General features: G+C 32.9%; 1 protein-coding gene across 1 annotated transcript; it reads left to right on the top strand.

Moving 5' to 3' along the window:
• Window positions 1-6241: 6241 nt before the first annotated feature.
• On the top strand, window positions 6242-10611 carry LOC133678884 (protein ROOT HAIR DEFECTIVE 3 homolog 2-like). The gene is made up of 13 exons (XM_062101389.1): window positions 6242-6392; window positions 6498-6564; window positions 6655-6757; window positions 6897-6967; window positions 7286-7349; window positions 7459-7527; window positions 7725-7772; window positions 7884-7946; window positions 8159-8215; window positions 8359-8490; window positions 8588-8656; window positions 9174-9345; window positions 9997-10611. The coding sequence occupies exons 1-13, from the start codon at window positions 6242-6244 to the stop codon at window positions 10209-10211; spliced, it is 1281 nt and encodes a 426-aa protein (XP_061957373.1). The 3' UTR covers window positions 10212-10611.
• The last annotated feature ends 1019 nt before the right edge of the window (window positions 10612-11630 follow it).

The raw sequence follows: 11630 nt of genomic DNA, 5'->3' as shown, positions 1-11630 counted from the left end.
ACGAAAAGAAAAATTAGTGTGTTTGTGTGTATATATATATATATTGGGTAAAAACAAAGACTTTTTTTCTTCCTTTTTTGTGTGCACAAATTAATGCATAAAAAAAAAGGGACCGATGGTTAATTATAAATGCATCGTGTTAAGTTGGCCTTCATTTCAAAAGCCAGTACTCGCAAAAAACTGCTGACCAGTTGCTACGATGAAGATCTGGTGATAATTTGATAAGCAAAGCTACGTGGCGAAAACTTTCTTGATGGGTTAATCAAGTTGAAATCCAGAGGCAGAACACCCAAAACAATGCCAAGTCTTCGACTGGTCTCTTGAGGTTCTTTTATCAGGCGAAAGTAATTTGTGGCCGGGGATGGGGCTGTCAAGTGATGGGAGTTTTTTTGAATGTCTGGTGGGTTGGGTCAGTAGTGTCTGTTGTGAGGGAAAGCAAAGATTCTCAGGATGGTTGTTTGCTGGAGTTCTGAAGGAAAACCATCCCTTATCTCCTAGTATGGTAATCTTGTAGATGAAGATGACTACTGCTTGGATTTGCTCCGTGTTTGGTGGATTGAACACACCACCGGCACTGCCATTGTTGGACTGTTAGAGTCAAACTGTCTTCGCGTCAGAGAGTTGTGAGGGCGAGGAACACTGAACTGACTTATAGGTTTTGTGGCGGGCATATTAGGTTTAACATTTGGTTTCGGTTTGACGAGAATATTAGGTTTAACAGAGGCCGTCTGGATGGCTTCTTCGAACGATCTCCCCTGCTCCAGAGGAAGGAGAGGATGAATAGTTTTTGGAACGACGTCGTTTTAGTGTGGAAGGGGTCATTCTTCAATTTGGCTCCTGAAGTTCTGATGTTTTGCAATCAAGCTTTCATCTTTGAGAATCTCTTTTTTTTAAAAAAAAAAAAAATCGCCATGGATCTATGCAATTGGACCCTTGAATTTGACTGTCATTTATAAAATAGTCCTTGGTTTTAATTTTTTTCAATTTAATCCTTAGTTGACTCCTCAAACTTTTAATTCTTTTAAAATTATCCCCGGTAAAATCAACTAACCCTCTTATAGTATCAACGCCTATTTAATTCGGTTCCTGAAATTTTATTTCTTGCAATTTTAATCCAAATTGATCTTGAACTTTGATATTTCTTCAATTAAGCTTTTGATTGTATTAATTAAATTAATTCAAAGTTCAATTAAGTTCTTAAACTTATCAATTCTTTCAATTTTAAGCCAAATTGACTTCCAACTTTATAATTTCATCCTTATTAGTCCTCAAACCTTCAATTTATGTTGTCTTGACTATATTATCAAATTATTTTCCAACGTTTCTTTAACAAAATCCCAGTTCATTTATCCAACTTTCGTTCTGAATGAATTTACATGCCTGATTAATCTGTGTTATATTTTTATCATTATTATTATAATTTTTTCTTAAAATTTAATTATTTTTTTTATATATTTTTTTAGAAACTCAAAATCAAGTTACGACAGTTAGTTGCTCCATCTAGACCTGTTTGCTGTGGCTAATTCATCAAATAAGCCTTTAATTTTCTACAAGTAGAGAGTGATAATATCATCGCCTAAAAGATCTCGGAAATAGCCATGTAATTATATAATATTAGAGTTGAATGGAGAGTCAAGGGCGCATCCTAGGTTGTGTCAAATGTGTCGATATTTGTTTTTTTTTTTTTTTTTTTTTTTTTGCTTCTACGTTTACATTTGTAGAATTGACTTGCTTTTTCGTTTTTTTTGCGCGGGTGTTTTTGTATTTATATGTTAATTTCTTATAATGATCAACTCAAATGTGTCAATATGTTATGGAGGTGGTACGCGATGCCTATGATACCATGTTGATGCATTTGTATTCGAACACAGTTAAAATTTTTAAAACTAGCCTGGAACAGTCCCAGAATGTTGCTGCTATTCATCTCATGGACGAAATAAAATCTTGTATCCCCTCTATCACTAGAATCAATGAAGGTATACATGTAGTCAACATTCTCAGGATGTGTTCCTCCACCTCCTCTTCTTAGGTGACCACTTGCTTTTTGTACTCGTGCAAATCTCCAGCTGTTACAATTTTCACTCTAAAAGTTATGCAGACGAAAGTTAATAGAACAACAACAACATAGAAAACATAAAAATTTAAATGAGCAAAAAAGATTGCAAATATAAATAATTTTACAATTTTATTCTCTAAAAATTAGCTGCTTTCTCAATAAATTTACAAGTCCGTTAAGCTAGGAAAACCTATATCTACGTGGAAACAATCCAATGCCTGAAAACATTAAAGAATTAAAACAAAATTCAAAATAATAATGATAAATCCAGAAAATCCTAGGAAAAAAACAAAATTATCCCAAATAGTAACTTATGAGCCTAATTCTGAAGGATTCAACGATTTAATAAGCGATAAAGTAGCTTATGGAAGAAAAATTAGCTATAAAATCTTCTAGAAAAATTTAAGTTTAATTCAACAGTCACATCTTCTATTATTTCACTTTTGAGATGATAACCTAATATGCCATAACTAGATTTTTTCTCTTGTGGTTAGACTTGTTCCATTCATCTACAAAAACATCTATTAGGCTATCTACATAGTAACTTTGTTACATGCCTATGCCTATAAAGTAGTGTCAAGTCGTCACTTGAATGCTCGTAACCTTCCGTACGTATAACCCGGCTGCAACTAGAAGATTAATGCTAGTTTAATGGATACTTCATTGAACAAAGCGATTGGCTGAGATAAACAGAATAAAAAAGTAACTGAGTGGACAAAATGTAACAGTGACTACAACTTTTTAAGATGTTGCTCTTATAGCTCATCCTTCTATGATTAAAATTGTGTTCATATGATTGGTGAGCATCTTTCATCTACTAACTCAATTTCCTAGATTTGGCAAGTTACCTTCAATATTGTGCTCTTTCAGATGCTACCTCTCAACGGAGTGAGTGGAACGCTTCAAAATTCCGCGAAAAACTTATTTGTGATATGTTGTCAGAAATGATGGCAAAGTACAAGGTATTTCTTTCACTGATACCACAATCCGTTAGCGTTCCTGGTTCCATGTATGTCACTCTACTTAATCAAATTATCAAATCTTGTTATGTTACTCCTGAATAGAAACAAATAACGCATGCGCTTGCCAAAAGAGTAGAATCCTTATTGGAAGCTGGTGAAAGAGATACATGGGCATCAATAAGAAATCTTTTTGAGTGCAACACCGAGGCTGTTGTATCAGAGTTTTCAGATGCTGCTGTTAGTTTCAATTTGAACAGTTATGAAATCAGTTCTGAAATCGACACTAAATGGCAACATTTGAGGGAGCATGCCAGAAATTTATTGGAGATGAAGGCAAGAGAAGCAGCAGATGCAGTGAGAGTTCTGAAGCGCATGATGGATAGGTACATCACTTAATTGCAGCTCTTTTCTTTTTCCCTTTTGTTTTTTTTATTAAGGCTTTGGAGCGTATTCTAGGTTTTCACAAGTTTGTTCTATTTTTGTAGTTTTTTTTTTAATAAAATTTTGATTATTAATAAAAAAATAAAAGAAATTTGTTTGTAATTTGATAAGCCGTACTAGTAAAAATATCATCAGTTTCTACGAATGGTAATCAACAATGCTAAATTATTTTTTTCTTTTTAAATAATACATTTACTTTTATATTTAAGTTAACTTAAATATATTTAAAATAAAGAGATTAATGAGAATTTAAAATTTTTTTTTTGTATTTATTTTGTGTTAATCCAAAATTAATTTATTAGAACATTCTCGTTTTATCATATGCCATCTTCAATTTATATACCAATTGAAGTTCCTATACTTCTGAACTTAAGCACTGAAACCAAGAAAATACTTTAAGCCAATTAAAGTTTTTATGACTAGAAATTTATGCATCACTCGAAATGTAATACTCCTTCAGGATGGTCGCAGGAGAACTCGAAGCTATGCTGCTGCTGCTGCTGCTACGGGGGTGGGGGCTGTGGTGGCGGGGCCTGCTGCAGAGGTAAATGCAGGGGTTGTGATTTTCTCGAGAGCGATGAGGCGGTGACAACAGTAATGATGACAAATCCACACTTGGACAGTTTATATTTGTGTGTCCAACTATAAACTGTAGAGTGAATCTTATGAAAGAAGTTTGTTTGTAATTTGATAAGCCGTAGTAAAAATATCATCAGTTTCTACAAATGGTAATCAACAATGGTAATTTTTTTTTTGTTAAATAATACATTTACTTTTATATTTAAGTTAACTTAAGTATATTTAAAATAAAGAGATTAATGAGAATTTCAGTTTTTTTTATTTGTATTTATTTTGTGTTAATCCAGATTGATATAACAATTTTCTGTTTCTATAAATGCTAATCTTGCAAATTTCTCATCGTATAATCGAATTTGGTATTGTAGAGAAGTACTAATCAAAGGATGAAAGAAGTTTGTTTGTAATTTGATAAGCCGTACTAGTAAAAATATAAGCCCTAACTGGAAGGAGGAAACTTTTTAATATGATATTTTCGGTAAACTTTCTTTGTATCTTGGTAATAAAAGCATAACTCTTGTGATGCATCTTTGCAAGATACGCACATGGGAGCTATATCCTCGACCCAAGAAGAACAACAGGCAAAACGGATTTTAATATTGTGAAGATTAAACCAAGTCTTTGGCTGAAATCTACCCAGCAACAACCAAAGAGAAAGAAACGCCATGTTCAACCTCTACCAAACCAATTTATCATAACCATGCTAACTTAACTACCTATAAAATTTGTATATAAATTGACTTAGAAGGATTCAGTCGCGGAGTAACACTTTTCTATTCACACGTGGATGGCAAACAAATCTCTCTCCAATATAAGAATGAACAAGTGCCAATTTAGCTGGCACTAAATTATTCACTCACGGGTTTAGATTTAGTTTGTTTTTATGTTTTAAAAACACTCTTGAAAAAAACAAGAAATTTTTTTATTTTTTATTTTAATTTTTTATAGATATTTGAGGAATGAAGTGTAAATCCCATTGGACACTAATTAAATAAGAGTTAATAAAAATCCTATACTGATTGTCACTGAATTAAATAAGAGTTGACAATATAAACGAACAAAATAAACCAATGCAATGAATTGCTTGTCGGGCAACCATGCTGAATCTATTTTTTATTGAAATTTAATTTTTAATATTAAAAATAAATTTAAAAATAAAAAAAATATTACACTTTAAAAATGTAAACCTACTGTGTTGCTCATAGAGAGACCCGCATTTAGGGGGTGATTTTTAGAAAATAACAATAAAAATAATTCATAATAATAATGAACATGTGTAGAAAATCTCTATAATAATTCATAATAATGAACTTGAAGTAGCTTCAGAAATGCGTCTTCATCAAGGGATTTGAAAAACTTAGGTGAAAGTTCTAGCAAAACAAAAAAAAAAAAAAAACAAGAAGAAGAAGGAAAACTCAAGTGAAAATTGGTAAAAGGGATTGATCAAGTCAAGATAGAGACCACTTTGAATTTTTTTTTTTCTTATGAATATGTCAACCAACTTGATTTGACACTAAAATAAGAGTTTATAAAAACCCCATGCAGGTTGTCACTAAAATAAGAGTTGACAATATAACCGAACAAAATAAACCGATGCAATGAATTGCTAAATCTATTTTTTATTTTTTTATTTTTTTAAATTGTTTTAATATACTAATATTAAAAATAAATTTAAAATTAAAAATAAATAATTTTAATACATTAAAAAAAAATTCAAAGTTAATCTTCTTAATTTACATTTCCAAACACCCTCGAATAAAAGCCGGAGGATTAAACGGTGGAGTGACATTTTAGTCAAGTGCACGTGGTCGGTAGACATAACTCTGACAACTAAGGATAAAAATGAAGAACAAGTGCCAATTAAGAAACAGAGCCCAACGCCACGTACCCTCAGTTGGCACTAAATTAATACTTGTGAGGAACCAGACACTTGTTGAGTCTCTATAAATTCAACTTCTGTGAAACTCTACCCCCACCCTTCTTCTTCTTCTTCTTCTTAACAAAACCCTAAAATGCTATTGTCTTTCAATAAATTCAAGTAACTCTGTCTATCTATCCGCCGAGTGTACGTAGTTTGAAACACAGTACTGTAAACTCCATCTGTTAAGACAATCCTAGAAAATAAGAATCAAAACTTGAGTTTCCCAGAGAATCCTTTACATCTAATTCACTAACCTAAAAACACGTCCAAAGTTGAGCTATAATAATGGCGGAAGATTGTTGCAGCTTCCAACTGATTAGCGGTGACGGTGTTTTAAACAAGCAAGGACTCGAAAACTTCAAGAGGACCACCAACCTCTCACAATGCGGTCTCTCCTATGCTGTTGTTGCAATTATGGGCCCCCGAGTGGCGGTATGTATTATTTTTACGTAGTTTCTGTAGTGATCTGTGTGTTTATCGCACACCAACATCATGCAGAGAAAGAGTATAAATTGTTTAATTTGCCTTTTTTGGTGAACAGGGAAGAGCACCCTCTTAAACAAGCTCTTTCAGACAAATTTCAGGATGATGGATGCAGAAGAAGGAAGGTTCGGTATTATTTAATTTCTTTTTGAAAGGAGGATTCGTCTATTAATTTGCCATGAAATATAATTTAGCTTAATTATATATATTTTCAGGAGTCAAACAACCCAAGGCATTTGGATTGGGAAGGGTATTGATATCGAGCCTTTCACAATTGCCATGGACGTGGAGGGATCGAACAGCAGGGAAAGAGGCCAAGTATAAATTAACTAATCTTTGCATTAATCAAACATTAAATAATTCTACTAATTGCTTTAAGTAGCAATTAGTAGAATAACTGATATATGGTTATTGTGAACCATAAGCTCTTAATTATGTTAATTTGGAATGTTTACAGGACGGAGCAACATTCGAAAAGCAAAGTGCTCTATTTGCTTTGGCAATTGCTGACACTGTAATGATAAACATGTGAGTTTTGTATGTTCATCATTAATTTCAATATTTTCTTTATCTTCGTTCAGAATTTTGTTTGATTTTACAATTGTTTTAGATTTTAATTGGATTATGAAAAAAAGGCAATTTAATTTTTTTTATTTAAAAATAAGAAACAATAACAATTTAAATAAATATTAAAAAAGCTTTATTTGAAGTCAATCCGACTAAATAACATTTAATCTTGACCGGATGAGCTAGTCACGAGTTGACCCTTTAAACTTTGATTTTGAATTGCTACACGTTTTTGTTTGCAATGGGAAGAATAAACTCATTTTGAATTATTGTATACAGGTGGTGCCATGACATTGGTCGAGAACATGCCGCCAACAGACCCCTTTTGAAAACAGTTTTTGAGGTGCTCTAGCCTTTTTGCCTATGGTGAATAAGCAGCCTCGAGCCTATAATAATATAATATAATCAGTAAAATCAAAGATTTTTTTAATAAATTCTCAAATAATATGCAGGCCATGACTCGTCTCCGCAAAACAACCCGCAAAACAACCCTGCTGTTTGTCCTCCGTGATCACACAAAGGTTCTATTCCTGGACTGAGAAGAGATTGGAATATATTGTAGCAATAAGTTTTCATAGTTTATAGAAAATTATTATTTTATAAATAGAGAGATTTTTCTGAATAAAAAACTATTTTTCGTAACCTGCAATATCACAATTCGCGTGTGATAAATATTTTTAACATATACTGATGAAGCTATGTCTCTGATTCTGAGTAGACTCCACTTGAACGTCTTGATCGTAGTCTGAGGGAAGATATTGAGAAGGTACGTTGTTGTGCACAAAATCTCCTTAGTCATTATATATGAAATAATTGTTTGTGATTAATTCTGCAAAACAATTTCTCATGATCTTTCCTCTGGTAAATAATTATACAGATATGGGCTGAGATTGCAAAGCCTGATGCTCATAAAGGGACTCCTCTGGATGATTTTTTTAATGTTCGTTGGTTTCTTCTCCCTTAATATAAAGTCATTAATTCTTTGGGCATCAACTAATAATTTAAGTTTTTAATTTAATATGGTTTTTTGAAATGATATTATTTGTTAAATTTCATTTATTAACTTAAATTTCTTGATTAATTGGTATAGTTTTTCGACGGATGCTAATTATAGCTTTGTCTTTGTGTTCTTATTATTAATATAAAATGAAGGTGGAGGTCACTGCTTTGCCTAGTTATGAATTCGAGGAGGAGAAGTTTAAAGATAAGGTAAATTAACGATGTTTTGGGCTGAGAGGAGAAAAAAAATAAAACTATATCCTAAGAACTCGTCTAGACTCTTATGCTTTTGGGTTACCTAGTTGTGTTATTGTTATTATTGACTGAAATCCCTTACGTGATGTATTTTACAGGTTGATTGGCTAAGGCAGTGGCTCCATTCTATCTCTCCGGCAGTCCAACCTGCTTCAGGGTTTCCCCTTCGTGCAGAACAGATATGGAAAACCATAAAGGAGAACAAGGATCTGGATCTTCCTGCTATGGAGGTTTATTTAAATAATGACTTCTTTTGCGAAAAATGTATATACACAAACTTTAAGGAGATTGTCCTGTCTGATCATATTTCTCAATTTTGTTTATCAGGTGATGGTTGCCGCATTTCAATGTGAACAAATTGCCAAGGAGACGCTCAGTCTTTTGAAATCTGATAAGGTATTTCTTTCTTCTTCCAAAAGTTACTGCGCTACCTTGATCTAAGAAACATATCATTCGCTATACAATTGATTTCATACAGATTTGGTTGGCATTGAGAAAAGCTGTTGAGGCAGTCAGGGAAAGTCTTAACAGTTTATGTTGTAAACAAATATAAAAAAATAACTATTTTGTATTGTTATAAAAACTTCTTAATGCATATGCAAATTTTGTACTTTTATTTATTTTAAATTCATAAAGGGATTAAAATAAAAAAATATTTTTCTATTTTTTATTACAAAAAATCATTTTTAAGTTTTATAATATTTTGGATAAAAATATATATATTTTAGCATGAAAAAAAATAAGAAAAGAGAAATTTAGGGGGGGGGGGGTGGTAGGCGTGGCTTAAACGCTCATAATTTTTTTATTTTTTTTTAAATAAAACTAGGTATACAACGCATTGTCAATACATTAGCTAATCGGCCCAAAAATCTGTCAATGTTCCTGGTGATCAAGTTTCTGGTCTGTTATGTAGGTTCTACACCCAGCTTATGTTGACATGCTGCGACATCTACATTATAGCGCACTTAAAAGTTTTAGGAACAAGTTGGTAAAGAGGGTGAAGGAAGCATCTAGAGATGGGTTTGAGGCTTCCATTGATCATATTGTTCAGGATGCCATGCACCAATTTGAAAAGGGATGTAAAGGTAATGCAATGTTAACTATGGATAGCATGCAATAATTATCTGTTAATTATTTCGTTTGATAATAAAGAGTCTACTTAAATTGCTAACGTACTACATTAACTCAACCTTTGAAATCATAAACTTCATAGTTTATAATCCTTCACTTTGAAAGTATGATTTGCTAAGGAGTTTCAAACCTGGACGAAAGACTCATAAATGATGCTCGCATATATACATGGGCTGCTATCGATATAAAATGCTGGAATTGGTTGGGTTAAATCTGAATTAAATTTAAAAAAATCACTAAATTTAAAATTAATTTCTAACAGGCATGTCATTTTATTCAATTCCCTATATATTAATGGCTTTCTCTAGATCAGATGTCTCCATAAGTAAGGAATGGGATGCTTCAGCAGTCAGGGAAACTCTTCTTTTTAACATTGAGAAAATGAAATCCAAAACGAAAACCCGATTTTATAAGGTAATTTCCTTGTATTAAAATCCGTACTAGTCAGGGAAAGCTCTTTCACGTTCTAGAATTCCAAACAATCATCGACTATTGACGATTCATGTAATATATATTTGCATCAATTAAAGTTTCTTATATGTACATGTATTGGATTAATATTCTACTCAATAATCACATAGCACACATGGTGTTTTCTTCATAAGGTTTACAATACATTAAAGGCAAAGGCTGTGAGAGGCGTAGCGCTGGGAATAGGTGGCATGGCAGGGGCAGGAGTTGCAGCGGCAGCATTCATAGGGGATTGGGATGCAGTTGCGGCAAAGAAAACAGGGGACGTGACGACAATAATGGTCAGAAAGATAATCAAGAGACACATGCTGAAGCTGGACAATTTCAATGCCAACGAGAATACCGATAACAGGGCCAATGACATTGTCGATGACCTTGAGGGTGAAACTGTCGATAAGAGTTCCGATTTCCAGAATGCTAGTGACACCGCTAATGACAGTGCCGGTGAGCTTGAAGGTGACACTTTTGATGACCTTGACGATGACCTTGAAGGTGACACTTTTGATGACCATGCCGATGATAATGACCTAGTTGATAACAATATATCGAGAATGCCAATGATAGTGCCGATGACCTTGTAGATGATTGTGCCGATGACACCGTTGACGACTGTGACAATGAATAATATATTTTATGATTCGTATGCCATATGTATACGGCCATGTTTACTGAAGAAGAAACTACGTTTTGTGATTTATTTTATTGCAGACTATTTTTTTATTTCATGTGATTCAGAATAATTTACTGATGTGTAATTCTTTTTTTTTCCTCAATGAAGCTAAAAAACAATTTCAACATCCTAGTAGTAAAGGATAGCAAACCACAATGTAAAAATAGTTATACAAGCGATTAATTCCTCATTCATCTATAATTTATTTAATTAAAACAAGTTCCTAATAGTTATAAACTCCAAGAGCTTTTAAAAACACCACTATAATTGCTTCAACAATGAAGATTTCAGAGAATTAGTATTGCATGATCAATTACAATAAAGCAATGCTCAATAAATTACCTAAAATCAATGTTCAATAAATTACCTGAATTTTGTAAGAGGTAAATGGTGAAAGCATAACATAACCAATATTTTTTCCTTGTGTTCTCTTTTACTTTTCCGCAACCATGCGTCCATAACTAGAAGACTTGGTACTACAAACCCAACCACCAACTTTTAAGCCCCTCAAACAAGTGGATAATATATTTGTAAAGATATTTGTCATAATTCAATTTTTAACACCACAAATTCACTAAAAAATAAAAATAATTTGAAGTTTGTTTCAAGTCAACACAAATTAAAAGTCTTAAGGACTAATCAGAATGAGATTAAGTTTGGAAGTCAATTTTGGTAGAAATTGAAAGAATTGATAAGTTTGGAGATATAATTAAACTTTAATTTAGTTAATTAATGCAATAAGGGGTTTAATTGAAGAAATATCAAAGTTCAGGGTCAATTTGAGTTAAAATTGCTATAGATTAAATTCCAGGGACCAAAGTGACTAGGCACCGAAATCCAGGGGTCTAATTATAATTTAAACCAGGGGCTTAATTAAAACAAGTCAACTTCGAGGACCAAATGGAAAAATAGCCGCCCCAGCCTTGAAACGGCGCCGTTTCATTACCATTCATCGTCTTTTTCCACTGCGAACAGAGGAAACTGCCTGTGAGAAAAAAATTCAAAATGCCACCCATGACGGGCGGCTCAAACGTAGCAAACGCGGACCGATGTGGTCTACCAAGTGTCCCAAGCCAATCATGCTGCCCCTCCAAATAC

Source organism: Populus nigra, chromosome 18 (genome assembly GCF_951802175.1).
Source record: "Populus nigra chromosome 18, ddPopNigr1.1, whole genome shotgun sequence".
Lineage (NCBI taxonomy): Eukaryota > Viridiplantae > Streptophyta > Magnoliopsida > Malpighiales > Salicaceae > Populus > Populus nigra.
This window is presented reverse-complemented; position numbering and strand designations above follow the sequence as displayed.

Bases quoted from the DNA above. Each gene is read 5' to 3' on its own strand.
- LOC133678884 (XM_062101389.1), top strand. From the start codon at position 6,242: ATGGCGGAAGATTGTTGCAGCTTCCAACTGATTAGCGGTGACGGTGTT. The intron at 8,491-8,587 runs GTTTATTTAAAT...TTTGTTTATCAG, and splicing joins TGGATCTTCCTGCTATGGAG to GTGATGGTTGCCGCATTTCA. The intron at 9,346-9,996 runs GTAATGCAATGT...TTTCTTCATAAG, and splicing joins ATTTGAAAAGGGATGTAAAG to GTTTACAATACATTAAAGGC.